General features: G+C 38.6%; 2 protein-coding genes and 1 pseudogene across 3 annotated transcripts; 2 read left to right on the top strand and 1 right to left on the bottom strand.

Moving 5' to 3' along the window:
• The first annotated feature begins 3,670 nt into the window (after positions 1-3,670).
• Positions 3,671-4,742, top strand: LOC120004214 (annotated as a pseudogene).
• Positions 4,743-5,314: 572 nt separating this feature from the next.
• Positions 5,315-9,296, bottom strand: LOC120004133 (CBBY-like protein). 2 transcript variants are annotated; one of them, XM_038853390.1, is made up of 8 exons: positions 8,865-9,296; positions 8,385-8,455; positions 8,118-8,276; positions 7,390-7,456; positions 6,916-7,011; positions 6,645-6,691; positions 6,307-6,387; positions 5,315-5,664 (listed from the first exon to the last, which is right to left on the bottom strand). In XM_038853390.1, the coding sequence occupies exons 1-8, from the start codon at positions 9,183-9,185 to the stop codon at positions 5,541-5,543; spliced, it is 966 nt and encodes a 321-aa protein (XP_038709318.1). In that variant the 5' UTR covers positions 9,186-9,296; the 3' UTR covers positions 5,315-5,540. The 2 variants fall into 2 exon arrangements, with proteins under 2 accessions (XP_038709318.1, XP_038709321.1); XM_038853393.1 differs by lacking the exon at positions 6,307-6,387.
• A 1,600-nt stretch (positions 9,297-10,896) lies between these two features.
• On the top strand, positions 10,897-19,094 carry LOC120003894 (lysine-specific demethylase REF6-like). The gene is made up of 7 exons (XM_038853038.1): positions 10,897-11,980; positions 12,787-12,865; positions 13,112-13,179; positions 13,263-13,413; positions 13,843-14,453; positions 15,297-16,004; positions 16,444-19,094. Exons 1-7 carry the CDS (start codon positions 11,110-11,112, stop codon positions 18,813-18,815), a joined length of 4,860 nt encoding a protein of 1,619 aa, XP_038708966.1. The 5' UTR covers positions 10,897-11,109; the 3' UTR covers positions 18,816-19,094.
• Positions 19,095-19,683: the final 589 nt, after the last annotated feature.

Below are 19,683 nucleotides of genomic sequence, written 5' to 3'. Positions count from 1 at the left end.
GACCGAAACCAACCTCAGAAACTCTACTCGCAATGGAAATCGAACTCAAAACCTTTTAAGTTCATGCGTTTTGGCCCCAGGAAATTTTTACCACTAGGTTGATAAAACTTACAGTGACTAGCTAGATATGTGAATAAATAGTTCAAAAATTTGGACATGTAAATTATACGTATAGATGTAGAAAATGTTAATAGACAAGAAGATGAGGATTGTCTGGCCGTTTAAGGATGGGAACTAAGACAGATTTGATGAATCAACAAATTGCATGTAGTTTTAATGAACATCATTTAATTAATTGATTATCCAAAAACATCATCAAATTGGTTTGGAATACGATTATGAAAAAAAAAAAAACCATGAATTACTTTCCATAACTATTTGCATCCAACATCGCACGTCAGTGTGTGTCTTCTTTTGAGTTTCTTGATAAAAACTTCTCAACCACAGACATATATGTCCATCGATAAAACCCATAACTTGGCTGCTAATAATGATTTTTAATTTGTTTCTCTTCGTAATATATCTTCTTTTGTTGCAAACCGTTCGTCTAATTATCTAATATATCTTTCTTTTTTTTAATCGAGAGCGACACCATAAGACATATATACAAGTTTTGTAGTGCTAGACTCAAACAATAACCCACGTAATAGCACTAAATAAGCAAGTAAATCAAGTAAGAAGTAAAGAGACACAAAATTAACGTGGGTTGACAGAAAGCCTACTCCGTGGACGATAGAGATCGTTTGCACTATGTTGGAGAAGAGAAAAACAAAGGAGAAATCCACACCATACAACAAGATCAAGCTCTCTCCCACTCACAAAAGGGTGTATTTTCTCTCACAAAGTCGGCTCCCACAAATTTTATTCGAAGTTAGAAAGAAACCCTACAAACAAATTATATTTAAGTGGGTTTCACATGCATATCTGGGCATGTTGTCCGAATAGTCCCAAGGGATGTCTGGACAGCTCTTCAAAATTGGTTGGTTGATCGATCTGCTAAGTCCCAGGCCCAACAGTGACGCAGCAGCTATTCGGACAACCATACCCAAAAAAAAACTCCAATTGAGCCAATAAATCACAAGTTCGTCATAAATATTTGTAAATATGAGTCTAAACTCAAGTCGTCAGGTTTGTGCACAGAAATTTTTTTCCTGATGACATGATAAATTTAGCTTGATTTCTTATGCATCTCTTATCCGTCCCTTAAATAATATGTTAGGTGGGTCAGATGGGGATGAACTTGGGTTCTGCCTATAATTAGAACTAGCTCTAGTATTATGAGCATCGATCATTATTGTTATCCAGACCATGCCTGGTTAATGATTGTGACCACATATATATCTGGGATTTGGCTGTTAATTATTCTTTGGAAGAAAGACAAAAAGGAAGGAGAATATCTCATAATCATTTACTGTCATGTGAGAAGATTGTAATATAATCAATCAAGGTAAGGGACTCGATAAACCCTAATTAATAATTAATCATATCAAGAATCAGATCAGCTTAATTTATTGATAGTTTTTATTTCCACTTCAATCAATATATACTCATGTTTCCTGGTTAAGGTCAAACCTGCACCATGATTACAGGTAAGGTAATCCCCTCTTTTTACCTTTTTTTTCTTTAATTTGGCGTTGCAAAGCTTGACTGTCATTTTCGACTTTTTTTTTTTTAAACGGGGAGGGAGTTTCGAACCCTGATCATCAAGATGATATAAATCATTCTTCCTATTCCAATTAGTGGCTCGGGTGTGTCATTTTTGGATTTTGGAATAAATCAAACTAGTTTCTTTCACTGGGCCTTGATCATCAAGTGTAAAAATCCGCGGCCCGAACATTGTCGAAGCCCAAATACAATCATGATCCAGAAGTCTAACCATGCTTGGGCCTGTATGGGCCGTGCATATATCATTATTGTGTAACAGGCCGAACAAATTGGTTTTGTCAAACGATTCTGGTGTGCTTTTTCGTTGTCTTGTACAAATTCGGAGACTGAGATGGTTACCTAAGGCAAGTGGGTTGGGCTTCATTTTGGCCCAAGGTTTCAAACTGTAATTTGGAGTCCAAGTAAAAAGGCCCACATGTAAGACAAACAAAACCTTAATCCAGTCTGTGAATCCAATCATATTGAAGATTAATTAACCTTCTTATGGATAAATATATATAGCAAAAGAATGCAACCTGATTTCATCATTGAGAGACTGCTGGTAGAAATACAGGATCCAGGGTTGGAGCCAAATGTCAAATCCCATACATGCCTGATCAGTGCATATGGGAGCTAGGCAGAAGAAGATGAGTGACATGGCTGCAGATGCATTCTTGAGGATGAAGAGAGTTGGTATAGTTGGGTCACTCAGACTCATCTGAAATAGGATAGGAAGTCGTTGCGAATGTGCTCTCGCATCCCCCTAGTGTGAAATACTGATACAATAACATGTGAACATGGACGGTGGAAAAAATGTTAGATGTTGTCGCTGATATGGCTAATGGCGTTGAGGTGACAAAACACCAATTCACAAACCCTAGTACTTCCTCAAGTCACACCCATTCATTTTATCTAATGGTGCTTAGGCATTACACATATGTCCATTATCTTACCCTTTTTTTTTCATATTCCTCCTTTTCGTCTACCTTCTCTTTCATGCTTCTCCACCTCTTCTCATGGCGGTTAGAGTCTTTGTCATCATTACTTTTGATTTTCTTCAACTCTTGAACTAAGCAAGTATGCTACCCTGGTAGACCTTAGCAAAGTTGATTGTCCGAAAGTATCAAATTTTCTGCCTATTTGGTGGAGCATCGTGGAAAGTGGGCCCGCGAGCGGCTCCTCTTTCCGACGTAGCTCCACCAAACGACCACAATTCATTAACGGAACCGCTGGCAAATGAGCGGTTCTGATGACAGAAAAGAAGCTCCTAATGGCTTCGTCAGAGCGTTCCTATTTTTTTTCCAAAAAACCATGGGACCCACGTGGTCCCCATTTATTTAATGATTTAATAATAGTGCATAGTACAAATTGACGTGGGCCCATACAACCATGATAATTTTTTTTTGTTTCATTTAAAAATTGGTGGGCTACTGTTAGTCTAATAGTTCATATTTACTAGAATAATTAGTTTTACAAACATTTATAATTTTATTAACTTTAATAAATTAATTTTAATTTTAATTTTATTAACATTTATAGTTCAGATAATCATTTTAATTTTAATTTTAAAAATATTTATAATTTAAAATTAATTTTAATAAGATACTTAAAATTAAAATTTAATAATGTATTATATTTATTAAATTACATTTAATTATAAAAATCATAAAATGTAATATTATAAAATTTAAGAAATACTTTAATTCAACCGTTTTTCTGTTAGCATCAGTTTTTAATTTGCCAAATATCTCACAACATATTACACAACTTTAAGCTTAGCTTTTTTTTCACAGTTTTTTCACTAGCATGGAAAATTAATCTTTCCACTCTATCAAACGGATCCTTTGTCCAAATTACTGATTTGATACAATTTTGAATTTCAGGTTACCAAATTGACACACGGACTAATATTTTCATAAATTAAATTGGCTATTTGCATGATTTAGGGATTAAATATTCTTCAGTATTAATCTTAACTTATATATATATATAGAGCGATTGTGGGAGTCAATGTGTGATCTGATCCTGTCACCGTTGGATTAATGTGATAAGAGAGGTTACTAGAGTCTGGCGAGCTAGGGTTTCTTATCAATTCAACTATAAATACCACAAACACCCATTTTTGGGCGATTTGTACGGCGGTATATGGCCATGCCTACATCACCTCTTTGAAAAGAGAAACCGCGGTCACACGCAGACTGTTCTCTCAGCTGCTTCCACCGCGTTTCTCTTTTCAAAGAGGCAACGCAGGTTTTGGCATCGCTCGACGACGCCGTCACCGTTTGCTTTTTCATGGTTTTCAGAATTGTTGATCGCGATCCTTGATGGATTTTCTGATCAGTTTTCATGCCGTCCAGTCTTGAGCCAGATTTACTCCTCCTACGGTGCATACATCGCTTACCAGCTCAACAAAACATTGAACCCTAAACTCCGCCAAATATGGAAGACCCGTGACTGGAACCGCAAGGTCCGAGTCTTCGCCAAGTTCTTCGAGTCCTTCAAGCAAGGGAACCTTTTGTTTAACGATTCAAAAGCCCTATCTATCGGCGCTCGGGTCGGGCAAGAGGTGGCCGCATTGAAGTGGGTCAGGGTATCGGACTCGGTCGGTATAGATTTGGTGCCGCATCCGCCATTTGTAGTGAAAGGAGACTTCCATACCCAGCCGTTTGAGAAGGAGACTTTCGATTTTGAGTTCTCGAACGTTTTCGATCACGCGCTGTATCCGTGGAAGTTTGTTGGGGAGATCGAACGGACGTTGAGGCCGGTGGGGTTTGTGTTTTACTCGTGGCGTTATCGCTACGGGCGGATAAATATTCTGCGAATGATTTGTTTAGCGTGAAGCCATTATTGGAGTTGTTTAAAGGGTCGGATCTGGTTGAGGTTAAGCGGGTTGATGGGTTTGGGCTTGACACTGAGGTGGTTTTCAAGAAAATTTTTTTTTTTTTTTTGTTCTTTGGTTAAAATTCTTTTAACGTACTTTTGTCCAATGTTCATTACACTGTTTAAAATAATTTTTCTTTTCCTAGGAATTAAATTTATGACACATACATAATTCATACATAGAGTTGCATGTCGATATTGTGTTTTTGAGGCATCTCATCTTCAAAGGTCTGCTTATTGGTGTTTATATAAGTTTTTATACTCTTAGGGTCTTAGATCTAACCAAATGACTGAGATTAAATTTGATTTAGGATTGATGGTTTATGATTTTCGGGTTTAAGATTTTGGGTTTTAGGGTTTAAAGGTTTATAATTGTTTTACTTATCAAAAAAAAGTTTAGAATTGTTTAATCAATTTTAATCTCAAATATTTTAGGATTTAGATGCTTAAAAGTAAAGATATATAGTTATATAAATCCTACAAGGACGTACTTACTCGCCGGCGTAGTGTATAGTGTTCTGACTACCCGAGATTTAAACTCACTTCCTCGTGCTAAGGGCAAAGAGGAAGGTGTTTAAATTCCCTGAACTTTTTATAGGATTAGCAAAATAACATGCATGCTACCTCAAAGGATGAGGCAGTGATCCTTAATTGTGTACCAGATTCATCAAATGATGGATAAGGGAATCAAATGCGCCTACTTGACTGGGACCAAATGCACGAGACAGTTGAACCCTTGGGACCATAATAAGTGGCTGCAAGCTTCCTGCTAAGAAAAAGCACTCTCTCATATGTGGAAGTTAGAAACCCTGTCGTTTCAATTTACACTGCAAAATATTGTATTAATATACGGGGAAGTCACATATATGATACCATGTAGCGATTGGTTTATTTCAAGGTGAAAATCACTCTTCACTGAATGGTAAATGAGCTTCCACCAGAAAGTGGTTTATCAGAGGATGTAAATATTGTGTGGTAAAGAATTTGAGGGAGCCGATACAATGAATCAATTGAGTCTAACTAACATACTGCTTTTCAAGAAGGCTTCCACAGAATGCCAAGTCGAAACGTTCTTCTGGAGGATCTCCAATGAAGTCAAAGATTGCATCTGCGTTTAAGAAATCCTCATCGGCTGTATAACTGCAACCAAAGGATATGATATGGATATATAGATTATGTAAATTTTCAGGAAGCAATAGGCCAATAAGAAAGGCAACTAAGTTGATTGAGAGGAACAAAGCAATCCATGTTCATAGAATAATGTTAAACTCATATAATGTTATTTATAATCATGTGTTCTGTAAGAGTTATAGTTAGCATTAGCCATGTATGCAACAAGTCATGCTAGCGTGCCTCAGTTTAGTCTCAGCCAGAACTCTTTAAAACGGTCAAATGATGTTAAACACACATTTTGAGAATCATTCTAGGCTCACAGCAGTTCAGGCCATAAAGGTTCACTTCAGCATGCCAGAAGAGTGCCAAGCCCTCTATCCGTCCGCAATCATCAGCATTCTCTATTCATCTCCAAAAGGGACATAAAGATAAAGTTGTTTTTATAATGTATCGTAGCTAAGAAATAGACCCCAAGCTCGTTCGTGGACTACGAGCTTCATGACTTTAAAAACATTCAGTTTCTCCCACAGTCGATCAGAACCGAAGCAATTAACTTGAAAAGATTATCTAAGCTTCACACGACGCAATGTGAATATGTGCTTTAACACAATGCCCATAGAGGTAAAGAAGTGTGTAGCAGTGTGCTTATCTAGTAGAATAATCACTTACCCACTTTTTGTTACTATACACTTCATTCCAGCAGCTTTGGCAGCCGCCAGACCTATAGCACTGTCCTCCACCACAACGCAACTGGAGATGGAGATGTAACTTTGTCCGTTAACAAGTACAGAATATTCTTAGAAAATGAATGTCAAACCAACGAAAATAAGCATGTAACATAGAAAATGGATAAAAGGTAATAAACTAACAATATAAGTTGAATATAACTGAAAATACGATCATACGCTTGCAACCGGCGTTATTTAGGATGATTTAAGACAATTTTCAGCACAACTCTGAGCAAAATATCACAAAAATAAATTACAATAAAATCTATCATCAAATACCTTGATGGGTCAACAGCAAGAGTTTCGGCTGCTAATAAATAAATGGCCTGTAAAATGGAGTTAAAAAACACTTGGTTACTGGACAGCTTATCCTTGCATTATCATTCACCAAGAGAGGATGTCAGTGAGGAGATCAAACTAAGATCAAATTGAACAGGGAGCTCTAAAAATCACACAAATGCAACATTGCATACATGCATAAAGCATGATCAAATAGAAATATAACAACATTGATGTCTAGAACTGCCTTATAAGAGGGTCAAAAATTTACAGGATCAGGCTTCTTGTGTGGAACAACATCTCCAGCAAATATCTTGATTTTTTCTGCTCGCTCTGGTCCCAGCAAGCACGAAACTATAGCAGAAACCTAAAACAAAGTTGTATTACTTGGATGTGAAACTGACAAGTCCATCAAGACTGTACATTTAACGGGAAAAAAGAAAGCATAAGTAGATTATAATTGACTAGTGATCCTGCCATTAGATTCAAAGCATACAATCTTGGAGAGAACAAAGTCTGCATACTGGACCCTCTATTCCACCATTCAGCCTTTCCAACGATCATTCAACAATATCTATCAATGCAATTTGGCACACGATAGCAACACGTATTTAGAATTTGAAATCTGGACTTATCATTCTATTTTGCATTAATCAACCTTGCATATTATGCCTCCATTTTTTCATATTCACTGAAGATTGCCTTATCTAAAGCAAAAACAGTTTCAAAACCTGATTATGCATACCGCCTTCTCATTAGAAGTGCTGCAAACAGCGACTTTGACACCTTTTTCCAAAGCCTGATCAATCAGCCTGTAAAAGTTTCTCATCAAAATAATATACTAATAGCAGCAATGATTATAACATGTTTATATTACAAGATAATCTCCTTCCTTTGATTAACATGCATAATTAAAATATGCCATGACTTACAAGCTTCTCACATGCTAGCCTCTTATACACGACATTGATGTTAGGTTGTTACCTAAATGTCAGCAATTTTAAGCAAATCTAGAAAGGTGAGACATGCCTTAACATATATGCAACTTTTCTTACCGTGCAATTTTAAATGAGTTCTTGAACACTTTAATAAAAGCATGAGTAAATAAATGTATTGCCGATAGATTCATAGCACGACTTAGATGGAGAAAAATCTGTGAAGGATTGGGGTCATTGTGTCTTGATAAGGATATCAACATGGGATGGAGTTGGACACAGCTGATAAAAGATGAAACATCAATCATTACCTGAGAGTTGAGACTGAGATATAGCTATACTCACCTGTGTCAATGATTCCCAAAAGTCAGAAGTTATGGTTTAGTGGTTGATATAACTGTTTTAAGTTTTTCATTTCAAGCTGCTTTACTTCAGGTTTTCAAGTTTCCAATGCAATAATGAAATTATATGAACATTAGACAAAGGAATCAAATACTAATTGAGGAATAGAAAAATTGAAGATCAGAGAGCAACAGACTTTGCCACGCCAGGCCGAAGAGGGAGTAATCTTTTCTCAATAAGGGCCATGAAGAGCTCTGTTTTCCGCTTGTGAAGAGAAGCTATGAATTCTTTCCTTTCTTCTTCGCTCTTTGGAGTATTTTCTGGCCATCCAGTTTTGTTAAAGTAGGCTGTCATTCTACAGTGATTAGAATCAAATAAGAACTAATTCAATCACATAATTTCTGAGTCGAGAACTCTCGCTATAAATTTGAAAAGCTGTGAAGTTTTCAAGAGAACACAATACCTTTCTTTTCCACCTCCAATTTTGAGTAATTCACCATACAAATCCACATCCCACGTGACACCAAGTCCTTTCTGCGAATCCACAGAATTTTATTGAATTACCTCATGAAACTCATTGAAGTGAATACCATATCTTCAAACTTAAGAAATAAAACTGTTTTCCTCCTGCCAGTGCATAATAAATTTTATTGTGTTTAGTGTTACTAATTTCCTTCCATCCGTAATGTTGGGAACAGTTGATCCTTATGTTGTATATATCTACAAAATTTCTTTGAAACTCAACCAGTTTGATTAATTTAGAACCGATTCACCAGAAACTATGTGATCGCAAATGATCATAAGCATAACATTGGGATTCACATTATGCAGTATTCCTCCTTTGAGGCATTTTCTCAGCAACCAAACATAGAATTACCAAAATTCCTCATCATTCAAAATTCAAGACAATAATCAATAGATGGAACATTATTCCAAAACATACCTCCTCGAAAGTGTCATTAAAGGAAATCCTGTGCCCATCTTTCTCGGTATCGACGAGCACTCCGTCGCAGTCGAAGAGAAGAGCCGATGGAAGAACCGAAGGAGACGAACTTGAGCAGGCGACTCCACTAGAGGCACTCCTCTTGATCATTCCCCTACCTATTCTCGCTTTATTTACACATATTTTTGTTCCCCACTGCGATGATGTCAAGGACCTTTCCCGCGATAAGGAGACAAGAAGGGAACCCTTGGCTCGGGTAAGAAAAGCATTTGACGACGAAGGAAGAGCAGCGAAGGGAAGAGAGACGATTGTGGACGCCATGAGAGACGCACGCTCTCTTTCTGCTGGACTGTATATGGCGTTTCGAATGTCTCGTTTTCACAATGGCTTTGCTTTGCTTCGTGTAACAACCGTAACTGAACTTATCCACAATAGCGCCACAAATATGCGTTCCAGACGGGTGTGTTATTATCTCAGTAGTCAGTGGGCCTAGAACATGGGCCAAGAAGATCCAGTGGGCCTACCACAGTTGGGATTCAACTCTACTCTGCTGACTAATCTAAAGCCCAATCCATCAACCCCACCCCTCTTTATGCATTAGAAAACAACCTAGGCTGAAATAAATTCTTCCAAATTGTTGGTCTCACTTCTATTCTATGTGAGGGGAAATTGTGTTCATATCTTACTTTGTTTCTAGTTAGGGTATATAACTTTTGGCATAAAAAAAGAAAGACATATTTTTTTTTACTCGCATCAACTATTTTCGAGTGTACACTAGAATAAACTCATCGGACTTGTGTGATAACATACAAATCATACATGTCACACAAGTCGATAAAAAATTTATGTACGAGTTCGCGCTTCCGAAGAGAATTGAACACTAGAGAGCATGACTACCATGCTCCTTATTAGTTACTACCACCATCAACTACCCCTAAGTCCCCCCTAGGTTTAAAATTAAATAGTAATGCTTTATGCTAAAAAAAAAGGAGAGAGCATAAGCACAACTTTTATCTTATATAATGAAAAAGCACAATATCTTATGTCATGTACAATGATTAGGAACTCTCTAAAATTTTGAGGACCCATTCTTTATGATGATCTCAATAGTAGTTTATATATATATATATATATGCATTTCCTTGAAGTAGATGAATGTTACATTTGAGGAAAAGGCCATTCTTCAATCTTCACAAGGAGCCAATTGACAGTTCACTAGGCCTTCATTCTGATGGATCATACAAAAAGGCCACTATGGCCCACCATGATTCCAAAACTCAACCAATCACCATATTTTGATTTATTTATTTTTTCCAATTGAAGTTGGAGATTTTCAAGGGAAGAGAAAGAGGGAGACTGTGACGTGTCATCACCCAATTAGTCTCCTTGGGCAATCCCTACTGACCAGTATATCAAGTCAAATCCGCAGTAAAACATAGTCCTCAAGTACAGAAAAACTTGTTTACTTCGCAAATAAATGTGAAACAATAAATGGGCGAATATGTAAATCTCAATAGATAACCAAAGGACACAACTGCAAGAGAAATTAATCAGCCTCACCATCCCAAATTCCCAATGAAACATGTGTTTACGAAATATTTACGTGTCCGGATTAGTTTAAATCCAGACAAGTAATAGAACGTACTTATTATTAGGTTTCGGATGTATTTAGTTAACTAAATCCGGATTGATTTAAATCCAGACAAATAACTTGAACAACAACCTAATCCGTGTGAAGATCCGGACAAGTAAATCAAACAAGATTTATGTGTTTGGATCCAAACCCGATTTTAAATCAGACAAAATTTGTGTATTTGAACCCAAATTTCAAACATTGTCCAAACTTGATTTAATATGGGTTGGACAAATTCGATCATTCGGACAAGACATAGTTTTACCATCCGCTGCATAGACGGGAACAGAAGTGGCATAACTGTGATTAAAGTAAAAATCCAGTGTCATTTACGAAAATGCACCGAAGCCACAATAAACCTCCCACTCACGTCCAGTCCTCTGCTCTCCCACTTACCTCTCCATTTTCACCCTTCTATGCACTCTGTAATTAACAGATTACAGAGCCAGCCAGCATAAAGATAACCTAATTTCTTTATAAAATAAAGATGATGTGAAGAATCTGAACATCTCCTCTCTCTCCGTCACACCAACAATGGACTTTGTGTGTGAGAGAGAGCCCTAAATATTCCCCAATCTTTTTTTGAATTGTTTCTGTTATTTTTTATGATTGATGGCAGCTACGAGTCTAGCACCGGAGCCACCACCAGCAATCGCAGAGGTGTTTCCATGGCTGAAAACCCTACCTCTGGCGCCGGAGTATCATCCCACTCCGGCCGAGTTTCGAGATCCGATTGCTTACATTTTCAAAATCGAGGAGGAGGCCTCGAAGTATGGCATCTGCAAAATTGTGCCCCCTGTTTCCCCTGCTGCAAAGAAGACTGTAATTGCTAACTTCAATCGCTCGCTAGCTGCAAGAGCGGCTGCGTCCTCCTCTGGCTCGAAATCAGCACCCACATTCACCACCCGCCAGCAGCAGATCGGGTTCTGCCCTCGAAAGTCTCGCCCGGTGCAGAAGCCCGTATGGCAGAGTGGGGAGAACTATACGTTCCAGAAATTTGAGACCAAGGCGAAGAGTTTTGAGAAGAATTATCTGAAGAAATGCTTGAAGAAGGGCTCTCTCTCGCCTCTGGAGATCGAAACACTCTATTGGAAGGCAACTGTGGACAAGCCGTTCTCAGTGGAGTACGCAAATGACATGCCGGGCTCTGCTTTCACGCCAATGAAGAGTGATGGCGGGAGAGAGGCAGGGGAAGGGGTAACGCTTGGTGAGACGGCGTGGAATATGAGAGGAGTGTCGAGGGCAACAGGGTCGTTGTTGAGGTTCATGAAGGAGGATATTCCTGGGGTTACTTCGCCTATGGTTTATGTAGCAATGTTGTTCAGCTGGTTTGCTTGGCATGTGGAGGATCACGACTTGCATAGCTTGAATTACTTACATATGGGGGCCGGGAAGACCTGGTATGGTGTTCCTAGGGAAGCAGCTGTGGCATTCGAGGAGGTAGTGAGGGTTCATGGCTATGGAGGAGAGATCAATCCTCTTGGTGAGTTTGGTACTACAGCCTTAAATCAGATAGCATGTAATTTTGGCTCTGTTCTAATATGTAAATTGTTTTGCTTGAAAAATGTTGGAATGCTTCTTGTCACTGCTTTATGGTATGTAATTAGTTATAGTTAGCTTGGGATGAAGTCGTTCCCAGTCACGTCGCTCAGGTACTGAAGTAGTTGCTAACATCTGTGAGGACTGAGGAGCAAATTGTTCGATGTAGTAATACTGCCGTGGTGGTTTATTTTACTATAAGTTTCCAGGACGGTGCAATGATCAATTTGACTGAGATTTTTTGTATGAGTTGTGTATTTGTTGACCAGTGTTGCTATTAGGCTCATTTGTATTATACTTAAGACTGTGAAGTCAAGTTTTTGATAGAAATTGAAGGCTCAAGAACTACATTGGAAATTTGACGGTATTTCTTTCAGTAATGAGGTTATAATTATGATCATGGAATGAAGGAACCATATTTTGCTAATTTAAATGTTTGGATGTTGAGATATATTTTCCAATTGAAATGAGGATGTTTAAACTTTAAAAAACGTATTGGGTGGGTACTACTATCTTCTTTTCAAGATGTATGGTTTGGTGTTACTGCTTTTGTGTGTATTGCTGTGGGTTGAGGTCCATATTATCTGTCCTTTGGAGTTTGGGTGGAAGTGTGAAAGAAGGGGTGCTCTATTAATTTGTCTACACAGGTGGTAGGAGAATGCTTTTTTACTTCTCTGTTTTTTTTCAAAGCATCTTCTGAAACTAAGTTAATTATTGACTTTATCAACTTACTCTTTTTCCTATTTTCAGTTACTTTTGCTATTCTTGGTGAGAAGACCACGGTTATGTCTCCTGAAGTATTTCTAGGTGCAGGGGTGCCGTGCTGCAGGTGACCATTTCATATTTTTCTATTTGTGTCTTCTACTGCTCCTTGTTTAGCCGTTTGGCTTTCTACATGCTTTCTCACACTTATCAAGGAAAAAGATCCTCAACATTTCCATATTTATGATTTTAATGCTTTGATTCCACAGGAATACATTTCAACCTCTCTGCTTTCACAGTTTTTGCATCTGTGAACATACATGAAATTAGTAGCTATCCTGTTAAAATAACTATTACTTAACTGAAAATTCAGGTTAGTGCAGAATGCTGGGGAGTTTGTTGTTACTTTCCCTAGAGCTTATCATACGGGGTTCAGTCATGGTGAGCACTTTTGTATTTCATTTCACTACTCTGATACTATTTACTAGGATACCTAATTCAGCCTTGTGATCGATGATCCTTAGGGTTTAATTGTGGGGAAGCAGCAAATATTGCCACTCCGGAATGGTTGAGAGTAGCTAAAGATGCAGCTATTCGTAGAGCTTCAATCAATTACCCTCCAATGGTGTCTCATTTCCAGTTACTTTATGACCTTGCTCTAAATCTATGTTCAAGGTATACATTTTTTATCACGGTCTGTCTTTGCACATTTTTATCAATGCCTTCTCACACTAGATCAGTTTGAACTTTTCTGATTTTCATACTTGCTGGGGAGCTGATACAGTATGGTTCTGGCATTAAATTGAGCTTCACGTCTTCATTGCCATGCTGCCATTGTGCTCTCTGTAAAATTCATGACTGTAGTTTGGATTGGTTCAATCATGTTGGTCGATACAATTTGTTAATTTCTAAAACAAAAAAAGGAGGTTTTATTGTAGTTTTCAATATTTGTTATTCGTCTCTCAGTAAATTCTGTGCCATCTTCCTTGTCTTTAAGAGAATTCCTCGGCATAACCTACCAATGTGCCAAAATATCAGCTGAAAGTAGCTTTTTAAATTGTTAGGTCCTCATATATACCCTTTTGTACTTTTTATCCTGTGCAGAATACCAACGGTCATAAATTCTAAACCACGCAGTTCTCGACTGAAAGATAAGAAAAGAGGTGAAGGTGAAACCCTTGTTAAGAGGCTATTTGTGCAGAATGTAATGGACAAAAATGACCTACTGCATCTTCTTGGGAAAGGTTCTTCTGTCGTACTTCTTCCCCAAAGTTCTTCGGATATTTCTGTCTGTTCAAATTTACGTGTTGGATCCCAATTAAGAGCGACTCCAGGGATGTCTTTTGATCTATGCCGAACAACAGAACGAATGAAATCCTCAAAAAGTTCAGTTTTTGATGATATGATGTTAGACAGGGGCCGCGGAATCTTGCAAGTTAAGGGCTTCTTATCAGTGAAAGAGAAGTTTGCATTTTTATGTGAAAGGAACAGGATTTCCTCATTAAAGAGAGATGATAATATGTGCACTGTGAATGCTGAGACCAAATTACACTCTGATAAATTGTCTGATCAGAGACTGTTTTCATGTGTTACGTGTGGAATTTTGAGCTTTGACTGTGTTGCTATTGTTAAACCACAAGAAGCAGCCGCCAGATACCTCATGTCAGCTGACTGCAGCTTTTTTAATGATTGGATTGCTGGTTCTGGATTAAGTGGTAAGGAGCTTATCATTACTGAAAAGGATGCTTTCAATTCTGTGCAGAATTCTTGTTCAAGTAGGTTTACATGGAAATTCTTGTGATTTTGATGTGCTTGCATTATATGTTTCTTGCATAGTCGTCAAAGTCATGCTCTTAATACCCAGACCTACCCCGTCCTCTTAACTGCTTGTCACATGCATGTTCTCATGTGCTCATTGAGTAAACTTCTAGCATTGCTAGCGAGTCTGTCCCAGTTATGCAAAGTTTCATAGGTCTCAACCTTTGTTGTTGAGAAAAAGTGCCAGCATGTGACAATCAATGTTTGTTGACAGGTGAGCAGAATGGTTTGAAATTTGTGAGGTGAGGATAGGGGGTTGTTTTATCTCTGAAAGAATAATTGTGACTCTCCATCTTGAGACATTTGCTTTTGCAAAAAAAAAAAAAAAGAAATCAATGCTACTGATCTTTAGTTATACATGACTTTCTGTAAAATTCCTCTTTGAAACTTGAAATACATGGTCAAAATAGAGAACATCTTTGGATCTCCTGCAGAGGTTGATGAAGAAAAGCAACAATTTGTTTGTAAGAAAATACTAGTATCTCGTCCTGTGGTGTTTGTCATTTTATGGACTATGTAATGTAATTAGTGTCCGAACAGATTTCAGATTTCTTGTCTTTACTTGTGGGTATAATTGTGTCCAATTCTCCTGATGACTCATAATGGTTGTTGTCTTGCATAATTATTTTCTTTTCTACCTATCTACCATGTTCTACCATAAGGTCTTTCTGCTGGTATATTTCCTTCTTTGACTGAAGATTCTAGTTTAAACAATGAAAATGTTTTTACTTCAAATACAGGATTGAAAGACAAGAGCACCCCGGATGGTTTATATGATGTTCTCGTTCAATCTGCTAATTACAAAATTCAGATGGCACATCATAGTGGTGAAGAAGTTTTGGATGCTGAAGCAGGAAAAGATACCCCAGCTCTTGACCTATTAGCTTCAACCTATGGAACTTCATCTGATTCTGAAGAAGATAAGTCTGAACCAGATGTTCATCATTATGCTGAAGAAACTAACATCACAAACTCTCCATCGGAGGAAGCCCAGGGTCAGAACATTGGCTTGCATTTTCAGGTGCAAGATTTCCATAGTGAGGCAGCTGAGGGTTGCAAGGAATCGCCGTCAGAACGTGGTTGTGGGGATCAAGTTCACCTGCACACTGATTACTGTACCGAACATGAACATAATGTAACTATTTTGAATGAGAGAAATCAGCAAGTTTCTGACTTATCTGCTGTGTACGAAACTGGGAACAGCAACATTTTGGAGGGTAGACCAAGAGTATCAAATGCAACTTATAATTGTTCCCCAGTTGTCTGCAATCTTGAGAAAAATAATTTTAGCCAGGCCATTGTACCTAAAGAGAATTCAGCGTCATTTCCCTTGCAGTCTGATGAAGATTCTTCTCGAATGCATGTCTTTTGTCTTGAGCATGCTGTTGAAGTAGAACAGCAACTTCGTGCTATAGGTGGAGTGCATGTTATGCTTCTATGCCATCCAGGTGTGTACTGATAGTTTTGTACCCTTCTTCAAGCATTAAGCAGACACTTATTTTTCGTTATTTCTTTTTCAAATTCTTCTTCCTCTTTATTTAGTATCTACTTATCTAGCAAGTTTTTTTTCCCTCCTTGGCAGTTTGTACAGTGCTTTGTGGTACAAGAGACGTTTTATTTGTGATACCCTCTTTGTCACTTAGTGTTGCATTGACTATGATGCAATATTGTGTTTTTATTGCTGTAAATTTACCATGGAAAAAAAGTGAAACGGAATTTATAATTTAATTATTAATCTTATCATTTCTGTCGCGTCAATTTTCTTATCTGTGAGCCAGTTTGTTCATTTTCTTGTATTGCATATCTAGAAAAAAAAATTGGTGGATTATTTAGTATAGTCATCTTATACTCTCGTATTGTTTATGAGTATCCCTGAAATATTTGCAGAGTATCCCAAGATAGAGGCTGAAGCCAGGTCAGCAGCAGAAGAACTGGGAATGGATCATACTTGGTATGATATCACTTTCAGAAATGCCACCAGAGAGGATGAAGAGAAAATTCAATCAGCTTTGGATAGTGAGGAAACCTTACCTGGGAATGGGGACTGGACAGTAAAGTTGGGCATTAATCTCTTCTACAGTGTGAACCTCAGCCGTTCTCCTCTGTACAGTAAGCAGATGCCTTACAATTCTGTTATTTATAATGCATTTGGTCGTGCTTCTTCACTTAGCACGCCCCCAGGCATTAACTTCAATGTGAGGAGGCCTGGCAAGCAGAAAAAAGTGGTGGCTGGGAAATGGTGTGGAAAAGTATGGATGTCAAATCAAGTCCATCCTTTTCTAGCACAAAGGGATTCTGAGGACCAGGATCTGGAAATAGAACGTGAAAGAAGCTTGCATGGTCAGGCAATGCCAGATGAACATCTAGAAAGGGAATTACAAAGCACCTGCAAATCTGAAACTGTCCAGCTTGCTAGAAAGTCCAGGAGGAAGAGGAAAATGATTTCTGGGCAGGGATCCGCTAAGAAAGTCAAATGTGTTGAGAAAGAGGATGCAGCTTCAGGTGATCCAATGGAGAATAAGTCTCCCAACCCGCATAGGAGAATTCTTAGTTGGAGGCCGATCAAGCGTATGGAGGGAGAAGAAGTTTCGTATGATTCACCAGAGTCCACTTCAAGTCAGCTGCATAGGAGGATACCTAGAAGCAAGCTGCCAAAATGCGCTGAGAGAGAAGAATCAGTTTCGGATGATTCGCTGGATGAAGATTCTCATCAACAGTATAGGGAGATTCGTAGAAGCAAGCAAACCAAAATTGAGAGAGGAAGTGTAGTTTCACATGATCTGTTGGGTAAAAGATTTGGGAAGCAGTATGCCAGGATTCATCGATGCAAGCAAGCCGTATCTGTTGAGAGAGAAAATGCGATTTCAGATAATTCAGAGGAAGATACCTTTTATCAACAGGAGAGGAAGATTCCAGGAAGCATGCGAAACAAATTTATTGAGGAAGACATAGTTTCAGATGATTCACTGGAGGATACTTCAGATTGGGTGCACAGAGGGTTTCAAGGAAGCAAGCAAGCCAAATTTAGTGAGATGGGAGCTGCAGTTTCTGATGGCTGTATGGAACAAAACTCTCGTCAGCAGCATAGGAAGGTTCCAAAAGGCCCACAAACTGAATTTATTGAGAAAGAGGATTTTGATTTGGACAATTCTTTTGAGAGGGAAGTTTCAGTTTCTGATGATTATGTGGAAGAGAATTCTCATCAGCAACATATGAGGGCTTCAAGAAGCAAGCCAACCAAAGGTTTTGAGTTGGAAGATTCAACTTTGAGTGATTTTCTGGAAGATAATACTTTCCAGCAGTGTAGGAGGATTCGCAGCAGGAAGCAAGTGAAACATGCTGAGCAAGAAGATGCTCCTTCAGATGACGCTTTGGACGATAATACTCTTTTGCAACATAAAAAGATTCTCAGAAGCAAGGAGGCGAAATGTATTGAAGCGGAAGATGCAGCTTCTTATAATTCAATGGATGATGATGACTCTCTCCAGCAGCATAAGCGAAGTCTTAGAAGCAAGCAGAAGAAAGCAGTGACCCCTCGCCAAATGAAACAAGAGAACCCTGGACGTAGGAAACAGGGGAGCCTTCAGCTACAGAAACAAGGGAACCCTCGAGTGTTGAAACAAGAGAATGCTAGATTAATTAAACAAGAAATGCAAATTAAACAAGAGACTCCACGTGTTCACAATTTTAAAAGTGGAGGGAACACGAGACAGAGAAATTCTTGTATTGATCAGGAACTGGAAGGCGGCCCTAGCACACGTCTTAGGAAAAGGACTTCAAAGCCTTCAAACGAGGTAGAGAGCAAATTGAAAGTGAAGCAGGCTAGCAAGAAGAACGCTACTAAAGCTTCAGCCACGAAGGTTAATGCTGGTCGCAACAGTGCAAAATTGAGGAATGAGGAAGCAGAATACCAATGTGATATTGAGGGCTGTACCATGACTTTTAACTCGAAACAGGAGCTTGTTGTGCATAAAAGAAACATATGTCCTGTCAAAGGGTGTGGAAAGAAGTTCTTCTCACACAAGTATCTGGTGCAGCACCGTCGAGTCCACATAGATGACCGCCCCCTCAAGTGCCCTTGGAAGGGCTGCAAGATGACTTTCAAATGGGCATGGGCTCGAACTGAACACATTAGGGTCCACACGGGTGCTCGTCCCTACGTGTGTGCTGAGGCAGGATGTGGGCAGACATTCCGATTTGTGTCAGATTTTAGTCGTCACAAGCGGAAGACTGGTCACTCTTCAAAGGCCAGAGGATAATCTGAAGATTGTAATTTAACATTGCTAATGAGACTATTGTTCGATTGACGGGTAGGGTTAGGCCTAGCCAAAAAATGGATTAGGAAATCAACTGTAATTGTCATTCAGGGTAACAATTGATTCTGTTTTACCGTGGGTCTTCATTAGGCCCATTTTGTTCACTGCAGCCAGAGCCATTGTTGGATCTGGAATTAGATTTATTTTCCACGGATATTGCATGTTAAATGATCTGCGTACACCTTATTGTATAGAGTCTGGTGAAAATTGTATTGAGCCGAAGTGCCTTGCGATTGGCATACTCATTTGCCATTTTTTTTTCCTCCTCCTTGGTGAGTGTGAATTCAACAACAGCAAAGCCACTTCCTCTGCATGAAAAATGTGATCAAGAGCTCAGAATGATCATCCATTACAAGTTGATTTAGAATCTACCTTCGGCGGATGCTGATAAGTCTCAGTATTGTTGTACACAAGTTTCATTTTTTCTTGGAGACGCAACAGGCACACCAGCCGCAGCCTTTGGTGTGCCTCAGCCTTTGTTTTCTTGTCATTTCTAGCTTTGTTAAAATATTCCTCACGGTAATAACCGAGCGGGATCGGGAAAGTTAGCCTACCACGCCAGTGACATTTATAAAATGGTCATATTGCACATCATATTTGTGTCAAGTACAATGCTAGAGACCCTCAAAATTTGATCCCAAAATTCTCCCAAATTTATGTGACATTAAAATAGCCATTGATTAAAAATATACATATAGGACCAACTTTACATCCAACCCTCCACATTAAATGAGGGTCTTTTAAGATCACTTTTTGAGGGTCTCAAACATTATTCTTGTGTCAAATATAATGTACGAAGAACTTACCTCGA

Source organism: Tripterygium wilfordii, chromosome 8 (assembly GCF_013401445.1).
Source record: "Tripterygium wilfordii isolate XIE 37 chromosome 8, ASM1340144v1, whole genome shotgun sequence".
Classification (NCBI taxonomy): domain Eukaryota; kingdom Viridiplantae; phylum Streptophyta; class Magnoliopsida; order Celastrales; family Celastraceae; genus Tripterygium; species Tripterygium wilfordii.
The sequence above is the reverse complement of the archived record's forward strand: the minus strand, read 5'-3'. Positions and strand labels throughout refer to the sequence as shown.